The following is a 19,851-nucleotide window of genomic DNA, read 5'->3' as shown; positions in this document are numbered from 1 at the left end:
AAATATTACTCATACAAATAACGCTTCCCTTTATTAAGGTTTGAGTCTACAGCAGGGACCTGAGGCTGAGTGAATACTGCAAAAAACAGACAAAAGTCCAGACATTCAATTGCTTTTTAAAATTTAATTTGCTTCTGTCACCTTTGCTCCTCATGGACATTGGCTTCTGCTGATGGCTTTTACAGAAAAGAAGGTTTGCAGAAAGCTCAGCCTCAGTCATGTGTGAGCTGTGTATTTTTGGCATCCAGTCAGGAAACAGAAATACTAGGTCATTTCTGAGGCAGTGCAGTCTACTGCATAGAGCACTGGACTGGGACTCAGGATACTTGGGTTCTATCCCTGGCTCTGCTACTTGCCTGCTGGATGACTGGGCAGGCGTGTCCTGCCTCAGTTTCCCCAGCAGTAAAATGGGATGACGCTCACCTCTTTTGAGACCTGAGTACTTTTATACTTAGGACTGTTCAGGTTTTTTTAAAAAATCATCCATTTCAAATTTATTTGTAAGCCTTTTTCAAATACATGAGCAAAAAGTAATCTGACAAATTTAGCCTCACTCAAACTTCTGAGAGTACCAGAAGCATATAAATTGCATCCATTCCTCCCTACTGGCTCTAACACAGACTTCTACAAAAATCCCCCAGGGTCATTTCACAAATGTAAATTTCTTCTTAGAGCAAATGTTTATGGTAAATAGATTTGAAATGCTGACTCAGCCTTGAATGTGGCACTCTGGTAATTAAGCAGATGTTTGCCTCATTCAGCTCAGTGGAGAGGTCATATTCTAATAGTTAATTAATATTCAGCTATATTTGAAGGAAAATTAAGAGCAGACCATCAAACTAATGCCATGTTAGTAAATGTTTAGTTTAGTTCCCTTTGCTAATCCTGATGTTTCCCCAGTTTATGGCTAATTATCTAGTTTGGAAGGATGTTTGAGATAATTAGTAGGTTAAATAGCCTGGGGTCAGACTGTTCCAATCTGAGGCTTCCTGGAGAGGATACTGAGAGCGACTGGAAATGGGGTTAGAGTGCTTGGTCACCAAAGATGTGGTCTTAGAGCCAAGTTTGGGTAATGACTATTCTGGAAAAGGAAATGCTCATCTATCTAACATTGAGCATTCACACCCACTAAACTATAGGTTTTCCAGTGTTTTAGAAACTCTGTCACAAAAGGGCTACAGCCTATGGCCTTCTGGTCTCTTTGGTGAGTGTTTGCAAACAGACCTGTTGAGTGGCTAGCTGTCTTGTCATATCTAGTAATTCAGCTCTGGGATGACTGGATTCCTTTAGGTATGCACCTCTTAAAATTCTTCACTTTTGTAGTGCAAGGTGGATTGTTTCAGCGTTGCCACTTTCCCCAATCAGTTGTCTTCTCCTTCGGCCTCATTCAACTGAACATAGTTCATTGTCCAGCAGATGGAGGAAGCATCCATAGTTTACGTAACCGCCTGAACAATCCTATGGATACAGGGGAGAAAGGTGACTTGTACAACAGACATTCTGTATACATTGTTTAGATTCTTTGCCTTAAGAGAAACTTCCAAAACCATCAGTTAATGTCCAGGTTCTGATTGCTGGTGTACGCATTCTCTGAGGTCAGAATTGTTTGGTTTTTTCTCAATAGGTGAATGTTCCAAGGCATTTACCATTCAAGATTGGGAAGATAAAGGATGCTGCATGTGGAGGGACAGGCAATGCTGTTGTAAACGGTGAGTTCATTTTTGCTGTTGCAGGGCTCCTGCTGGATTTAATACAGTGGGAGATGAAACAGACTTTACACTATTGCTATGCCTTTTACAGATGATTGACATTCAGAATTTTTACAGGCTGTTATTTTAAGAGGGCTTGAATCAGGTGTTAGGAATGAAATACTTAGCCCTAGAAGTTCCTGAAGGTCAGAGCTGAGGCATATTGGCACAGGGAGCATGCACTGCTGTTGCTGTGTCTATATGATTTAATTCTTCCACACTGTCCATCTGGCAGCTTTCACAAGTTCTGAACTTGAAGAATTCTTTTTCAAGTCTCACACCAGAAACAGAGCTGGCTAGTGCAGGGCTTCGTCACAAATCCAAGAGGTTAAGAATGCTGGGACATAAGTGTCTCTGTATGTTAGAACAGGCCTGCAGTGCCCAAGGTATATCTCAGAGACAAACTGAAACCACTCATTTTTAATAATTCAGAGGCAGAACATGATCCATGGCAAAGTTAGAGAGAATTCAAATGCAGGAAGGAGCCAAATGGAAACACATTGTGTTTTTTTAAATAGTCAGAATGACTTGCCAAGCCCAAAGAAAAAGAAAATAGCAATTTGGGTCTAATTAGATTTGAGCCTGTATTAATTTCATAATAGTGAATGTACTCACACCATTTGTTTTTATTGTAATGCAGGAGAAGGAAATGTCTTTGTCTGGGGATATGGAATTCTTGGGAAAGGACCAAACCTGATGGAAACAGCGACTCCAGAAATGATCCCACCCACCCTCTTTGGCTTGTCAGACTTCAGTCCGGACACCCGCGTTTCTCGCATTCGCTGTGGACTCAGCCAGTTTGCTGCACTTAACAGTAAGTTTCCAGGCCATGGATCAGTGGCAAAACTCTCTCTTCAATTTGTTCCCCTTTTAAAATCTTACTGAGATGTTTCGGTTTCTAAAAAACACTCCTTAAACGTGAAATGTAAACCTCCAAAATACTATGCTGAAACAATGCAATGGGTTTGATCATGTTTTCAGTCAGACAATCTCAATGACAGATGGCAGCCTGGCCTCTATAGACACTGCTGCGATAAATTCCTAATCTGTGTTCAGTAAAACAGATCTGTGCCCCTTCCCTTTCTAAATTGCAGCCAGCAAATATGTGCAAGTTGAACTAACTGAAACCACAGCATTACCATGCAAATACTGCCATGACAATCTCAGCAGCGCTGTTATGGCAGCTGTAACTATAATAAATCAAGCTTGTATGTGAAGAAAATACTGTAGTTTGAAAATGAAGACTTGTTAACTCACAAAGGTCAGCACCTCAGAAGCTGATGTAGCTACTCTATCTCAAGAGCAAAAGCTTCCCTCAGTGATAGGTAAAATAACTTGATATTGGCTGAATTTTGGACTTGAGCTGTAGCCAAATGGGAAAATTTACACCATCTCCTTCAAGTGACTTTCCATAACGTTGGGGGCACATTGACTGAAGAAAGGGAGAGTGCATGTCATTGCACCAAGGTATAACATTTTCAAAAGCACCTGACTCACTTCTGAAAATGGGACCTAGGACCTTATGTCTCATTAAAAGTTGATGGGAAACAAGCACCTAAGTGCTTGTCTATGCTCACAGGCTGTACTGTTCTTGCTGCTGCTATAGTTAAAGTGGTGCAGGGTGTTTCCAGTCTCATACAGGAATAGCTGTAAAACTGTGTCCAAACAGGGGGTTCTTCCTCTAACTATTTCAGTTTTTTAAAAAAAATCACACCCCTGCTGAAATAGTTAGGCTTTGTTTACCCAGAGTTCTTTCACTGGTATAAATAATTTTTGAAATGAGGACCCAGGTAACATTTTCAAAGAGCACCTACAGTGAGTGAGAAGCCTCAGACCTCTCTAAATGTACTGAATGCAGTTTTGCTCTGCCCTGATTGGAAGCCACCACTCCTAAGGAACAGATTTATCAGATTTGGAGTGGTGGCTTTATGCTAGATTGCACTATCTTTGCTTACGGGGCTCACTGTAGCTCTTGCGCTGATGCGTAAAGTTAAACATCTTGAAGGTCACATCACTGCCCTCTGTCCTTGCAGCTCCTGCTTTGACTCAGACTGAGGATGGAGCACCTGGAGCTTCTGTGAATTTCAGAATTCTCTAGTGGACTCTGCCAGGCTGTTCCTTTAAATAAAATCCTGCACTTAGAGCTGTTGGGTGGGTGGAGGAGAAAAGATACAGACCAAAAACTTGTTTGCCTCTGTTCCCTAAGCTCTTCTGTGAAGACAAGAGAACACTTGAGAGAGCAATATTAACTAAACTTACAGGACCTATGGGTTTTTCCTCCTGGATTTATAACCCTCTGGTTATTGACTAGAAGGCCATACTCCATAAGTATCACATCTGCAATCCCTTTCTTCATAAATAAAATTACTTACTTCATATGTGAAGACCTTTGTAAAGGCCATCTGACCCAGGTTTTTTTTGCTTGTTGCAGACAGAGGAGAGCTGTTTGTATGGGGCAAGAATATAAGGGGGTGCTTGGGGATTGGAAGAATGGAAGACCAGTATTTCCCATGGAGGGTAAGTACACTGCATTCAAGCACAACCATGCCCTAGGGGTAGTGAGGCCTCACCCACTCAGTGCCTAGTTGGGGATTTTGGCACTGAAAGTAACATGAACACTTCAAATGCAAGATGATCTTATCAATTCCTTCTCAGACTACCTGACCAGAAGGGATGGAGTCAGGTCAGAGCCATATGTTGTCTCCAGTTGTTCTGGCGTTTTATAATTAGTCTGTACTGTAGCAGGAGAACAGAGATTTGGGCTCTAGTTAAGTGCTCTGTCAAGCAGAGATGGCCAAGATTATGTCAAACATGGTATGAAAGTTCATTTAAATTAAAGAAAAAATCCCCATACCTATGTCCATGGAGCATCGAGTTTGAAAGTGTCTGCGCATTTCAGACAAGATTTTCAAGCTGTCACTCTCAAACTCAGGGTCCTTTAAGGTAACTCGAGATAGGCTTCTGTAGCAAAGCTCACTTAAGCACATGGCACATGCATATAGTTTTGGGCACATGAAATATCCTTTTTAAAAACAGAATAAGGGAGAGAAGGAAAAAACATTTAAAGCAGGGACCATTTTGTGCAGAAGTGCAGTTTAAATAAGTGAGGAAGAAGTATTTACAACTCTGATAGTTAAGATTTGCTACAAAATTATATTATGGTAGTTAAATTTCTACAGTAATTAACAGGCACAAATGCCAAGTGCATAAATTCTAACTATTCCATTTCTCGCTGGACATAGCTACTAGCAAAGTAGATGGCAGTGGTGTGTTCATTAAAAATGGTCAGGAATAGGGTGCAATGCAGCTTACTCTTCCTTTAAAAGAGGTGCAGCATGAGCGCCCCCATATATAGTGTTCTGTTTGCCTTTTCCCCCCACCTACCATAATTACAGCAATATTTTGCCTTCTAAGGGGGGATAATAGCTATCAGCAGCTATTTCATTCCTCATTGAGGACTGCTCATCTGAAACTCTAGTGTTCAGCTCTTCTTAAAGACCTCAATATAACTTGCATGACTAACCTGCTTGTGTTCCCAGTTCAAAAATTCACCCTTGTCCTTGAACTGAGACCAAACATGAAGAGTCTCCCAGGCTTTAACTGTTCTGTCTGTCCTCAGTGATTAGCTACACCAACCTGTATGATGCTTAAACAAATCATCTTGCTGTGTTCTAGTCTATGCCCCTTCCACTCAAAGTGCTGCTTTCAGAACAGATGCGCTGGGGCTCTAATCCCCTGCATTTCCCAACAAACCAGGTCTGATTTAGAGCTTTCTGCTCGCTCCATAAATGCATTATGTGCTTCCATGGAAAACTATTAGAGTCTGCGTTTTACAGCATGTTGATGAATTCTGTAGGGTTGGCTGTTTCTGTGCCTGTGATTGGAGCTGACGTTGCTTCAATCTAATCTCAATTTCCCAGACTGAACCTCATCACCAAAATGTTCTATAGCTTGCACTTTAAAAGCAACTCAGCCTGGCTGATATGGGTGCATGCACACAGGTGACAGACAGAAAGAGCCTGAAAGCAAATTTTCTTTTCCTGTTCCAGGTGACAATCCCAGGCGAGGTAGTTGATGTGGCTTGTGGAGTTGATCATATGGTAACTCTGGTTAAATCATTTATCTAACAGCTGTGCTGTACCTCAGCTATGCATGGGGAATGGCTGGTAAAAGATGATCACATGCTGCCTGTGTGCAGTATTATATTACTGAACATGAGCACAAAGGCTTCTCCTTAATGAAAGAGTGAAGAACCTCTGCGATGCTTGGAACTTTGTTAACTGTTTTTTCATGTCCAGAGCCTCCAGTTACTCTTGGGGAGAGAGCCTTGCATTCCTCCCATAGGGATGGTGAAGAGATGAGCATATCAGACATTTTTAATTGGCTGCTGAGAAGAGTCCAACCACCCTGCTGCCAAGACTCCAGGCAGCAATGTTCTGCTAATGTGTAAGGATTAAGGCAAGAAGGGGAGCTGTTTTATGACCATTTTACTGTTCCTCCATGAGGAAATTGCAGTACGTAGTATTACGTGCACTTACTTGTACAGATGTATACTCGTTTACAGCTCTACTGCCATCACTGCTGTCACTTTCAGGGGGTGATGGCCTTAGCCAACCATGTTTCCTAAAAGAAAAGTTGTATTATGGGTTGAAATAAATACACACTGACTAATACACTCTGGCAGAACTATTCTTCAGCATCTGGTACCGGTCATGCACTGTTTGACCCATGTCCTTGTGTGTTACACACGAAGCAGAGCTGCACTATGTTTCACTCACCTGTGAGTAGATGAAAGCAGAGCACAGTCTTGCTCCAGTGTAGGTAGACAAAGCTTTCCTTCCTCCAGAGAGTTAACGCTCCACCATTGGACTTCACGTTCCTTCAGTGCCACAGATAGATTGGAGTGAGAGCCCCTGTGTGTGTTCTATACACTGAGGTGTGGGAAGAAAGGAGCAGTGATCTACATTAATTTATACATTTAGGTATGTCTATACTACAGCAGCACTGGTATGATGCCTTGGGTTTCAGGATGAGTGTAATTGTCTATAAGGTTCTAACTCTTCACACTCACATCTCCACACACAACTGCTGAGAGTGGTGCCAACTGTGCATGGCCTCTGCCCTCCTTCCCCAGTGGGGGCTGACACGAGCTAAACACTTAGAAACCTAAAAATAGATCATGAGATTGCCAACTTGAGGCTCCTGTTTTTGAAAATCTAGGCCAAGGCGGAGAGTCCCAATTGTAGTGGAATAGGGTGGATTTGGGAAACCTGGCAGGAGTATCTTTGCAAAAGTCCAGGCACAAGGGAATGAACCCAGGGCCAGGACTTGGGGGTAGCAAAGACACCACCTTTGTACCTCTGGCCATGCTAGAGTACAGTGGGCACACCAGACCCAGAGGGAGATGGCAGGACATGACATCACCTGACTTCTTCCATGATGTGCCATGAGCTCAGCAGTCCCTTCTGCTCCTTTCTCTACCCTACACACACTGAATCCCTTCAGGTAATTGCCCAGTAAACAACCATTCATATGTCCATCCAGCTGTTGCCCACATCTAAGCTGCTCTCTCAGCATCCCTATAAAAACTGGAGCTGGACTGCTCATTTGCTTTGAGTCACGCAACCCTGTCAGCATGGACTCCACCTGCCTGCTTGTGTCCAGCATACCCCAACCTTCCCTCTTTGTACATCACCTCAGAAAGCTGCCTGGGCAGGCAGTGAGGGTTCTGTGGAACATCCAACTGCAGCTGCACTTGTCCAGCCAACAGCATCAGCCTCAGTTCTTTGCAGGTAAACAGAGTCCAGCAGCAAGGCATAAATGGCTAAGATATCATAACGCTCCCCTCCAATGGGGATACTCACCACATTCCAGTCCTTCGGTGGCAGCCAACCAAAGGCGGCACAGTTAGGAAACCTGAAGAACAACAGATGCTGCCATCTCCAACCAGGGTGAAAATCCTAGAGGGGAACAAGATGATATTACAGGAGTAGGTTGGAGAGAGACAAGAACCAGAACTCTGTAGTAGTAGATAACTCATAGTCTTTAAGGTCAGAAGGAGCCATCAAGAGAGTATTATAACAATAATAGATCATAGGAGCCACAGTCATGAATCAGGATCCCATTGTGCTATGCGTTGTGCAAAAACAGACACTCCATGCCCGAAGGAGTTAGTTACAATCTGAGTATAAGACAGGAGGAGGTGACAGACTGACACAGTAACAATGAAACTGTATTGGGCAGCATGATAGACGAGGTCTCAGCACACAGCTAACATAATGGGAAGAGAGTCCAGGCACCACAGAGCTTTCAGAAAGAACTGTTGAGTTGCAGAAGTCTGCTGCTATATTTAATTAACATTTCCTCTTGCCTTGGTAGGAAAACATGGCTTTACCATTCTTGAATGGTAAAGAAGCATCAGGCAATCAAGACATTTTCATCTGGGAGTTCAAAGGAGCTTAAATTAATTAGGTGCTCAGCTCCCATTGCAAGTCAATGGGAGTTTTAATGACAAATTCCCATAGGTCCTTTCATACTAGACTACAGCAGTGTATTCCCCCTGCTGGTATGCTGGTACAGACACAATCTGGTAGGGTCCCATTATCCAGTTTATAATCCACAACAAAACTTTGCCTCCTACTCATGTGGAGTTATTCATCATCTCTAATGATCCTTTATAATGATAAAAGGTTTTGGAAACTTCAGGTAAATGAATCTATATTTATTCTTTTTGGTTAACTTTTTAAAAAAAATGCTCTAACCAGTTTAGAGAGGCACAATTTTTCCATGCAGAAAGCTGCGCTGGTTTGATCCAGGGACTGTATTAAAGTAGTATTAATCCATCAGTGCTAGTACATAAAAAAGGAAAAGCAAGATGATGGATATTTTTCAGTATAATTTTTTTATCTATAGGGGAGCTCGGTAAGCTATTTGGGGCAGGAACAGTGTGTTTATACAGCATCGAGTTGGTCCATGACTGGGACTCCTAAACACTATGATAATACAAATAAATAAATAATAAACATACATTTATAAAACTAATACAGGATGGTTCAAATTTTCAAAAGAAACTAAGATAAGCTCTACTGAAAGTCAAGGGGTTTTAGACTTCTAAGTCACTTAGGTGCTTTTGAAAATTTTACCCATTGTGTCCACACTTGTATTAATATGTTAAAACATGACTGAAAATTCAAGTGTAGAGACACATGTTTATTGCTAGTCATAGCTAACACTGGGCTGTTTGAATTAGGGTAACTAACAAGCCACACACCTACACTGCCCCGTATTTTCAATAGGATTTGCTATCCACTTACTGTCCTAACCTGTACCTAGCATTAAGCTGCAGTCTGTGGTTAACAACAACAAGCAACAAATGTTTTCATCCTGGCACTAACTTTGGTGGTTCAGCTACACTAGAATTCACACTTGTGTTAACTAAGCACTACAGAAAATTCAAACATAGACAAATCCTTACAGCTTCCCTCATCAACAATCCAGTGATCACCCCACCGCACTATCTGAAATACCTCAGTTATTTCCTTTTCTAAATACAGGGAAACAGTGCCATCTCCCAGATACCCCTCCACAGTAACTGGTGGCAGAGGTTGCTTTTGTTCCCTGTACATTCATAGATAGCTCTCTTCAGGCTGAAGAGTGTTACTGCACTTTGAATTGATATGCAGACTCTCTGGGAGGGTCATTTCCTTCACTGCTGAAGTGCAGCCTGCTCTGGGTTCAAACAGGCACCTCGTGCCAGCGTGCAGCAACTGTACACACCAGGTCAGGACAGGAAGCATGCAGCCTACTAAAGGTTATTGCAGCTACAGGGGAATTTAGGAAGGCAGTTATAACATTTAGGCAGAATGCCAGGACACGCAAGCTTTCCTTTTTGGATCTTTAATAAGTGCAAGTGGCCCAGAACTTATCTTAAGCCTTAACAAGATCTTTTCGTTCAGGGTCTCTTTTTAACCTGGATTTTAAAATTTCTCTCTTGCCCACTAGCTTGTTGTTACCCTAACAGGCAAAGAACCAACTCCTCTTCCTTACTCCCCTCCCTTTACTGAATACAAGCAAGCAGTAAAATAGATCAACTTATAAGACGGCAGCACTGACAGAGAGGGAGCGTCCAAGCACCAAGCTAACATTCAGATGTGAGAATACAAAGCAACATTACACAGGCAAGGTAACTGTGTCTAAGCCTTCAGTGCCCTTCCAGCCTCTTACTGTCTGCCTAGACCAGTTTCCTACTTACCAGAAAGGGAATTACTAGTGGAAGCTGATGACTTCCGGGCTGGGATCTGCATTTCCTAGGTCACTTGCTCATCATGCTGGTGTCTTGTACCGATGGGAGCATGAAACAGCAGTGACAGCTGTGCTGGGGAAACACTGCAGCTTTCTAGTCAGCCTGCTACGGGAATAAATCTAAGTGACAGGAGGTTACCTGAGTGGAAGATAGCTTGGGTCCTCTTTTTGCAATTCCTTGTTTTCTAATTAACGGCATCATGCTGTGAATATTGAAATACAGGTGAGGAAAGGAAAGTCCTGGTTGGAGTCTGATGTGTGAAGGATCATCCTGCGTCCATGGCAGCCCAACTACAGGTGGGGGGAAGATGCTATACACTAGTTTATAGCTTTGTGAGAGAGGCAGAGAGAGCTGCCAGTGAACCGGAACATCTATATTTGGAGCCTTCATGCTCACTATGTTAAATCCAAAGGCATGTTACTAATGGAACTGGGCTCCGAGGACAACTGCTCGCCTGAACAGTCAAGGCTCGGGGGATATTGCTAGAGCAGTAAGTGGCAGACTGTGAAGTTAGTCAGACAGCAATGGGAGATTGGACATTTTGGCCAAAGACATCTTGACAACCCTCTTTCCTTAGGAGACATGCTATAGAATCCCCAAGGGCAACACAGTCAATGCGAAATGGGTGCAGACAAGACTTCGGTTTTTAAGGGTTCATCTAATACTCCTCATACAGCAAAACACATAGATCTCCGTTTATGAAGGGTGGAGGGATGCTGCCAGGATTTCAACCCATTTCTGCTCTAGGGTCAAAGTTTCCCAAAGGACAGGGGTGCTTGGATCAAGGACTGTCTCCAATGGTCAATAACAGCCACACTTACATAGCATTGGAGACAGTGGATAATATAGCCTCACTCTTGTGATGGAGGTAAATATCTGTATATTGCAAATAGGGAAAGACTCAGAAAATATGGCTTGCACCATTTCTGGCTTCCTGAATCATGCTCAGGCTCCTCAACCACACAGCACTGAGCAAATTCCAGGCAACTGTCACACTGGTGGTTTTTAAGAACAGTTTAGACAAATGCCTGTCAGGGATGGGTCTGTTTATTACTTAGTCCTGTCTTCAGTGCAGGAGTCTGAGCTACATGACCTACTGAGATCCCTTCTAGTCCTGCACTTCTGTGATTAACATGGTGTTTTCGGGTGTTCCTGGGCACTAGTCCCTGGAATAGGAAAAGTTTTCCAAAAGCGTGATGATCACCTTTCACTTCAAATCCTCTCTCAACACACGCAAGATAGCTTCGGCCTCATCCTATCCCCCACCTGTGTGCATTACAGAACTACCAGCATAAGTAGGAGCCCACTTCTAGGAGGCCCTTTACCGGAAAAAGGCAGCATGACTCCTGGTTAAAAGCAAATTGTGTGGTATGAAACTCAACCAGCTCTGCCTTTGCTGTGACTGGCTGAAGCCTCGCCTTCATGAGCCACCCCTTTTTTTAACTCAAATAAAGGGCAAAGGAAGGAAGAAAGCAAGCAGCAGAGAGGACAAGGGGAGTATTTTCCTCTTCCCAACGCTATGCCCCTCCTCGCTACATCTTCAACAAATCCCCCTCTGCGTTACTGCCCTCAGAACCTGTTGGAATTGCTCTTTTCAGAACATTCAGTGAAACGTCACTCAGACAAGAACCGTTCAACACAAATTTCACAGACTTAAATGTCCTCATAGGGCAAGAGAACGAAAGAGCCTCCATCTCTCTCCAAACCACTTAAAAATAGCAGTCTGGAGACTGGCTGCTCTGGAGGGGAGATGTGAGAGAGACCACACCCGCCTATTCAGTGAGCTAGGACCAACCTTTGTCCCCACAAAGGGATGTGACTATGGGCTTGTTTCATCAGAAGAGGCCAGGAAAGAGGAAAGCTGTTTTTCTTGTTCTACTAACTTGGTTGCAAGATCACTTCAGGATCTGGACATCTCTCCTCAGCACGTCTCGCTCATTCCAGCCATTGTTTGTGTTACTCGACCTCTCCTTCCTAGTGCTATTATATTTCATCCCAGAGAAACTCTGCAAAGACAAGCATAAATCATCTGAAAAAGGCCCCCATGCCACCAGCAGAGCAGTTCTTGAAGATTAAACAATTATTCCTGCAGTACTATGAGCTTGATTTTGCTGCCAGTTTTCTAAACGACCATCTGTTTTGTGGTACATAAGATGTTGAGTTTCATTCCTGAGGGAAATGGGTGGGTTTGATTTTGTTACTGTTTTTAAATATGTAGCAAAATTTAGTTTAAAAGTCTTTTTGTAGGAGAGTTATTTTCTGGAGAGAACACAGTTAGGGGGCAGGGAGAGGGGCTGGGAGTCTGACACTGCTGACTCTACCCTTCCTTCATAATCTTGTAGGCTGAGCCACTGAGGTTGAAGATGTCTCATTTCTGCATGTTCTGCCTTTTCAGACATCAAGTGCCAAAGGGCTTCAGATTTACCCAAGGCTATTGACTAAAACTACATTGATGACATCAGAAAGAATTGTGTACACACTCTTCAGATCTTTCTGAGTCGGCCTTTATAAAGATGCTTGCAAGTTCCCAGGGGGCAGTGGATCTGTGGGAAGGAAGGCAGGCAGGGGTAGAAATCCATAAAGCTAAGGACACCTCCCTTATTCAACCAAAACATCTAAAGTAAGCAGAAAATCCTTTTCTTCTAGGTGTTGTTCAAATAATTGAAGGCCTGGAATAATTTATCCAGCTCCTACAGCACAATCTGTGGCAACAACCCTGCTGGGGAAGAGTTACAAAAGAGAAGTGAAGGGAAGGGAGACTGCATTGTGGGGGCTCAGTGGTCTTGTCACTGTCACATCTTCTGTATGCCTGCAAGAATTTCACCCAATGTGGTTACTGGCTGTATATATCATTCAGTAAGGTCCCCCCAGAGCCGTGCTCTGTACTGCACCTCCAGATACAGAGCCACGGAACTGCACAGTTGGGTGCATGATGCCATTCTGCTGCTGTTCTGTCTGAATGACGGAAACAAGGCCAAGCGTGAGAGTCATTGCGAGCCAGGAGTTGTTTCCTATCTGGCAAAACATTTTCTGGGAGAGTTTATTAGAATCCCATAAGCTCCTTTTTGTTGTGTGTTTGCACAGCGCCTGGCACCCTGGTTCAGGACTGGAACTCCCAGGCTCTACAAATAATACTGCTGTAATAGCACTCAGCGTGCACTGAGATTGTAAGGTCTCTGCAGCAGAGACTGTCTGCGTGTACATAGCCTAGCACAATGGGCCCTCAATCCTAGTAGCACAGCTGGGAAGAGAATCATCTGCCATAATCTTCTCTAACCAGTGCTGCAGGCTGCCTTCATGATATAGGAATTCAAAATGGGGATAAGCCTCTTACCCAGTTCCTCTCTGAGCAGAGTGTGTCTGGCCAGGTATTGAAGGAACTGCCAGTCCCTTGCTGATGAGTTTTGTTTTCTCCCCATGCTGCGGTGTCGCTCTGTGCAAGACATCACAACAGGAGGCGTTAAAACAAGAACATGTCGTCTATGCCAGTCAGATGTGGAAAAGCAGCTATTAGTTTGTATCAGCTGATCACAAAAGTCACAGGCTGGTTAAATCCCAATGTGCCGGTCACATAATTCAGAGGTCTATAAAAACCAAACAGACAGTGATTATGAATGATTAATAGAACATAGAATAAGGCTATATATACATTTTGGTGTCAGGTCATTTACAGACCTTTGGTAAATAGCTGAATTAAGTGTTGCACTGACTCGCTTTGTCCGTGGAGAGCAATTTTTCATAATAATACACTGTCAGGATAAACACGGATCCATCTTTATGAAACACCATTCACAGCTGACCCAGGCCCCCCTCCCCCTTGTGTTAGCCAGGAGAAGGGAGGACAAAGGATGGAAAACTGATTGCCATATTTGGGGTCGGGAAGGAATTTTCCTCCAGGGCAGACTAGCAGAGGCCCTGGAGGTTTTTCGTCTTCCTCTGCAGCATGGGACACAGGTCACTTGCTGGAGGATTTTCTGCAGCTTGAGGTCTTCAAACCACAGTTTGAGGACTTCAGTAGGTCAGACATAGGTTAGGTTTGTTACAGGAGTGGGTGGGTGAGATTCTGTGGCCTGCATTGTGCAGGAGGTCAGACTAGATGATCATAATGGTCCCTTCTGACCTTAAAGTCTATGAAACATCACAGGGGGCCACAGGACTTGGCAGCTAAGATGCAGGGGGACCTGTCTTGGGGTTAACGTGCCTGAAAAAGAGCCATGATGGCTCTAAATATTGGAAGAGCTTCTTTGGTGTTTCTGGCTAACGTGGTCATGGGTGTGGAGACAGTGCAAAGAAACCTCAGTGTTCTAGAGTGAGGGAAGCCTTTCCTTAGGGGGAGAGAGAGAGGGCGTAGCCCTGCCATTTCCTCTTCTCTGGCCCTTGCCTGCTGTAGTGAACTTGGCTATGAATCAGTGAGATCAGACTTGTACCCACCTGGATGGCTCACAGAGATTATAGCTCATGCTAGCTTCAGGTCGCTACCTGCAGGTCTACGGGAATGAGAGCTGTTACCTTCTGACCCAGGTGTGTTGGCCTGTGTGAAATGGATTGATGGTTTCAGACTCATACCTAATGGAGAGGTGTCCACTTCATATAAATCATTATTTATCCAAACTGCCATGCTCATCAGCCATTGGGCATTGAATGGCCTTGAGGTAGTGATGAAGTGTGGTCTTGTGGTTAAAGCAGTACAGTGGGACTCAGGAGACCTGGATTCAACTCCTGGCCCTGCCACAGACTTCCTGTGTGACCCCAGGCAAGTCACTTAATCATTCTGTGCCTCCGTTTCCCTATTTGCATAACAGGAAATGTCATACTACTTTTCTCTGCGGCTTTGTCTACCTACAGTCTATGCACTTTGAAGCAGGCGCTGTTTCGTACTATGAGCTTTCATTGCACACTGCATGATGGGGCCTTAATCTAGCTGCTACTATAAACACAAAGACATAACAAAATAATAACGAGGCAGTACCTCTAAATGAGAGTGCTCGATGCCACTCTTATTGCTGCTCCGCATGCTGTGTGAAATCTTCTGCGGAAGACTAGGGCATCATTTCCGAGTGCTGTTGATTGCGGCACCTTTCCCTCCAAATTTACACACACATAAATCAGATCCATTGCATCACAAAAGCTTTACAGTAAATTCTTTAGTGCAGGTACGTAAAACTCTTGGAAGGATTTCACACAGATGCATCTGTAAAATCTGGCCATTTACTTTTTTAAAAAACATGTTTTTAAAATGCTGTTAGAAGCAAGTTTTGCTCATATGCGATGGGGGGGGGGGGGGACTGAAAAAGGTATGCGGAGGAATCTTTTTCAAAATGTTGCTCCAAGAAAACTCGACTTCAGTGGAGTCTGGTTAAACATTTAAAACTTGTGCTCCTTAAAGTGATGCCTTTAATAGTTCGTGCCAAAGCTGCTGCTGACTGAGCTTGAATAGCTGGCAGAGCAACTCAGAATAAACTCTTTGGGACCCATAAAGGATGCAGTTATAGCTTTCTCAAATTTGCACTGGGATTCTGGCAGGACCTACGAGTTGAAGTCACTGCATGTATCTGTGTTGATTCCAGGCTGAAGTTCCGAGATTTGCTTAATCATAGAACACCACATTTTGCGCGTCTATAGCTCCTTTCAGTGGAGGATCTTAAAGCACTAACAAATTAAGTCTGACAATGCCCTTGTGAAGTATGGAAGCAGCATACGGAGGCTGAGTGACCAACTCAGGGCTTGTCTACATCAGAAAGTTGCAGCGCTGGTGAGGGAGTTACAGCGCTGCAACTTAGGAGGTGTACACATCTGCAGGGCACCACCAGCGCTGCAACTCCCTGTTTGCAGCGCTGGCCGTACTCCCGTTTTGTCTCGGGTGTAGAGGATCCAGCGCTGGTGATCCAGCGCTGGTAATCCAATGTAGACAGTTACCAGCGCTTTTCTTGACCTCCGTGGAAGGAGGAAGCCTCTGGTAATCAAGCTGGTTTCCTTTCCCGGTTTGCTCTCTCGGTCCCGGAGCCACCCAGCAAACCGCAGGGAAGGAGACCTGCTTGCTCGGGGTTCCGGGACCGAGAGAGCAAACCGGGAAAGGAGACCAGCTTCGCCGCGGTTTGCTCTCGCATTCCCGGAGCCACCCAGCAAACCGCAGGGAAGGAGACCTGCTTGCTCGGGGTTCCGGGACCGAGAGAGCAAACCGGGAACGCCGCGGTTTGCTCTCTCGGTCCCGGAGCCACCCAGCAAACCGCAGGGAAGGAGACCTGCTTGCTCGGGGTTCCGGGACCGAGAGAGCAAACCGGGAACGCCGCGGTTTGCTCTCTCGGTCCCGGAGCCACCCAGCAAACCGCAGGGAAGGAGACCTGCTTGCTCGGGGTTCCGGGACCGAGAGAGCAAACCGCGGCGAAGCTGGTTTCCTTTCCCGGTTTGCTCTCTCGGTCCCGGAATCCCGAGCAAGCAGGTCTCCTTCCCTGCGGTTTGCTGGGTGTCTCCGGGACCGAGAGAGCAAACCGCGGCGTTCCCGGTTTGCTCTCTCGGTCCCGGAACCCTGAGCAAGCAGGTCTCCTTCCCTGCGGTTTGCTGGGTGGCTCCGGGACCGAGAGAGCAAACCGCGGCGTTCCCGGTTTGCTCTCTCGGTCCCGGAACCCCGAGCAAGCAGGTCTCCTTCCCTGCGGTTTGCTGGGTGGCTCCGGGACCGAGAGAGCAAACCGCGGCGAAGCTGGTTTCCTTTCCCGGTTTGCTCTCTCGTCCCGGAACCCCCCTTGAAGCCGCCCAACAGCGCTGCAGTGTGGCCACATCTAACACCACTTGCAGCGCTGGTTGCTGTAAGTGTGGCCACTCTGCAGCGCTGGCCCTATACAGCTGTACTAATACAGCTGTAACAACCAGCGCTGCAAAATTTTAGATGTAGACATGGCCTCAGGGTGTCTCAGTCTGTAGGTGACAGAACCAGGAAAAGCAAATTCCTGACTCCCCATCCCTTGGTCTAACCTCTAGACAACCTGGCTTCTGCTCTAGTTTTCAGGGGGTGCATTTGTAGCAAGCCAGCCTCCGCTTTCCAGACTAGAAAGAACAGCTGAGTCATGGCATCTATGGTACCAGTTATGGGTTAAACTTGAACAAGGCAAGTTGTTCTCCCACTACAGCTTGTTAACAAACAGGCAAAGGAGTTAAAGGTGCAGAATAAAACAAAACTAACCTGGAAAGAGGAATCCTCTTTCTTGCTGCAGACCGGTGGGTCCTTTGCAATGGTGCTTTCCCCATTAGGCCTGTTGGCACTGTCTCTGCCAACTCTGGCTAGGGCAGCATTAGTTGATGGCTCAGGTGATGTTTCGTGGATAGAAGGTAAATTCCTGTCCTAGTGTCTTGCTGCGTTGACACATGCCACACTTGATTTGCACACGCACAGTCCCCTCCCCACATCACAGAGCATGCTGTGCAGGTTACATCTATCTGCAGATCCAGCACTTTCCTCCACAGCACAAGCTCCAGGCCATAATTATATATCGGGCTTTATATCCTCCTGTAAATCTCATATCCTGTAGTGGATATGTGTTATAAATACATTTACGAGGATTCCTTTTCTTTCCTTCAGTCGTCCACCCACTCAATAACTAAAATGGCTGATTTTCATTTCAATATTCTTCTATTCTCCTCTACTGTCCCATGCAGGATCAGCCTTTTAAAAATGTTGGATAAGAGGAAAATAGGAAAGATTTTACCTGTCAGAGGCACCCAGGGGTTGCAAAGTTTACATTCGCCCCCCCACACCATGACTGACGGATTACGTCTGTTTAGGAACACAGCTGTCAGTATAATTAACAATCTAGTCCCAGGGTAGGGAGCTGAGAAGTAGTACAATGGAAGGAATCTCTGCACCACTTTGTCCTTCAAAGTAGCAAATTAGACAGCTATAAATATACCTGCAGTAAAGGGGGAGGGAGAAGAGGGAAGGCACACAGGGAATATATCTTAAACTAGAACAAAAATAACCTACTTGATTGCATTGATTAGCAAGAGTCATTTGCCTTACAAATTCCGCTGTGCTATCAGCTTTGGCTGAAAATAGAGTGAAAACTCTTCAGGGCAGGAAACACAGTTCCCCCTGTGCATGTACAGCTCCGAGCACAACAGGGCCCCAATCTGGATTATCCAGTGATAAGAGCTATTAATCATTAATACTACACTGTAACCAACAACTTGAAGAGCCCAAAGACATCAGTTGCTTTTGAAAATCCAAATCTTGACTTGTGCTACCCCAGGGTCTGCACAGCTGAATCTAATACTTGGGTAGGACAACGGGCTGATAGCCCGATAAACTCAAGTCCTTCGTCCATGTGCTGCGTCTGTTGTCGGAATAGCTGATCTCTGAGGGTGAGGAGGAATTCAGTCTCCCTGACTCACGCAGCCTGCAGCGAATCAGCTGAGACATGGAAAGCTTGTAAGCAGGGCCGGCTCTAGCAATTTCACCGCCCCAAGCACGGCGGCATGCTGCGGGGGGTGCTCTGTCGCTCGCTGGTCCTGCGGCTCCGGTGGACCTCCCGCAGGCATTTCTGCGGATGGTCAGCTGGTCCCGTGGCTCCGGTGGAGCTGCTGCAGGCGTGTCTGCGGGAGGTCCAGCGGAGCCGCAGAACCAGCGGCCCACCGCAGCCACACCTGCATCAGCTCCACCGGAGCCGCGGGACCAGCTGACTGTCCGCCGAAACGCCTGCGTGAGGTCCACCGGAGCCGCCTGCCGCCCTCCCAGCAACCGGCAGAGCGCCCCCTGCGGCATGCCGCCCCAAGCACGCGCTTGGCGCGCTGTGGCCTGGAGCCAGCTCTGCTTGTAATGTCAACTACAGGATTTGTATTAAAATGACTAGTGCCTAAGTGGAGCGACTATTTTATTTGGGCTCCCTTCCAGCTATTCATTTCTGCACTTCCACACCTGCAAATCCTACTGGGACGGCTCATGCTCCACCCTTAGCTAGATTCAGGCAATATCCCTGACCTCATACTGGGGCTGTCAAAAAGCAAAATATAGTCTTGGATGTGTTAATGAACCATGTGTTTGTAAATAAAATCTATTACAGCCAGGATAATTTTAGGCACACTCAACACCGAGACCAACTATCTTTTGCCCCCCAAAAATCCTTTGATACAAATGATTCTAAGAACTAGAATGTGAAGACCTCAAAAATAGTCCTGCTTTGGTTTGACTTCCCGTCCTCTAGTCTTATAAATATACTGCAGAGTGGTCGAACTAACCTGCAACAAAACTAGGAGTTTCTACCAGCCATTAACAGCCTAAAATACAGTAGATCAGGCTTGATTTGTTAAGAGTTTGGACTCTTTCCCCAAACCCCTTCTTAGCAAATACATTTCTTATTATTTGTATTGAGGTAGCTCCTAGATCCTCATTATGTTAGGCGCTCTGCAAACACAGGAAACACTATGGTCCCTGACCGGAAGAGCGTTAAGACCTGACAAACAAATCAATTCTTATTTTATTGAGGGATCTGTAGTTTTTGTTAAAGTGGACACATTTCAAACCAAATCCTACCATCTGTGCATATTTAAACATAACTGGTCATGAGGCTGTGCATCACTGTCTTCTACTAACGGGACTCAGAACTACTCAAGCATGTTTGATAGGCTCTATACTGCTAACAGTTAATGGAGATTCTCCATTAGCTCACATAGTGGTGTCCTGTGTTTTTAGGACCATGAAGATCTGATTGAAATTCTTGTGTGTCCACCATGTACAACATACTGTGACAGCTGCAAGATCCTTAGACATCTCTGAATTTGGTGCAAAATATTTTATGGTCTGCTTTAAAGTTT

General features: G+C 45.1%; 1 protein-coding gene and 1 long non-coding RNA gene across 2 annotated transcripts in view; one reads left to right on the top strand and one right to left on the bottom strand.

The window, feature by feature from the left end:
* RCC1L (RCC1 like) overlaps nucleotides 1-5,971 on the top strand; it is a 28,202-nt gene extending 22,231 nt beyond the window's left edge. Inside the window, exons 8-11 of the mRNA XM_030537021.1 lie at nucleotides 1,625-1,709; nucleotides 2,389-2,562; nucleotides 4,180-4,265; nucleotides 5,798-5,971. Coding sequence (XP_030392881.1) covers nucleotides 1,625-1,709; nucleotides 2,389-2,562; nucleotides 4,180-4,265; nucleotides 5,798-5,875 — 423 coding nt within the window. The 3' untranslated portion in view covers nucleotides 5,876-5,971. The remainder of the gene's footprint in view (nucleotides 1-1,624; nucleotides 1,710-2,388; nucleotides 2,563-4,179; nucleotides 4,266-5,797) is intronic.
* A 72-nt stretch (nucleotides 5,972-6,043) lies between these two features.
* On the bottom strand, nucleotides 6,044-18,506 carry LOC115636462. The gene is made up of 10 exons (XR_003996948.1): nucleotides 17,228-18,506; nucleotides 15,020-15,132; nucleotides 14,482-14,581; nucleotides 13,385-13,634; nucleotides 11,934-12,056; nucleotides 10,000-10,152; nucleotides 7,613-7,708; nucleotides 7,349-7,350; nucleotides 6,527-6,679; nucleotides 6,044-6,371 (listed from the first exon to the last, which is right to left on the bottom strand). It is a non-coding gene; the product is annotated as an uncharacterized LOC115636462 (long non-coding RNA).
* Between the last annotated feature and the right edge of the window lie 1,345 nt (nucleotides 18,507-19,851).

The sequence above is a fragment of the Gopherus evgoodei genome, chromosome 17, assembly GCF_007399415.2.
Source record: "Gopherus evgoodei ecotype Sinaloan lineage chromosome 17, rGopEvg1_v1.p, whole genome shotgun sequence".
Classification (NCBI taxonomy): Eukaryota; Metazoa; Chordata; order Testudines; family Testudinidae; genus Gopherus; species Gopherus evgoodei.
This window is presented reverse-complemented; position numbering and strand designations above follow the sequence as displayed.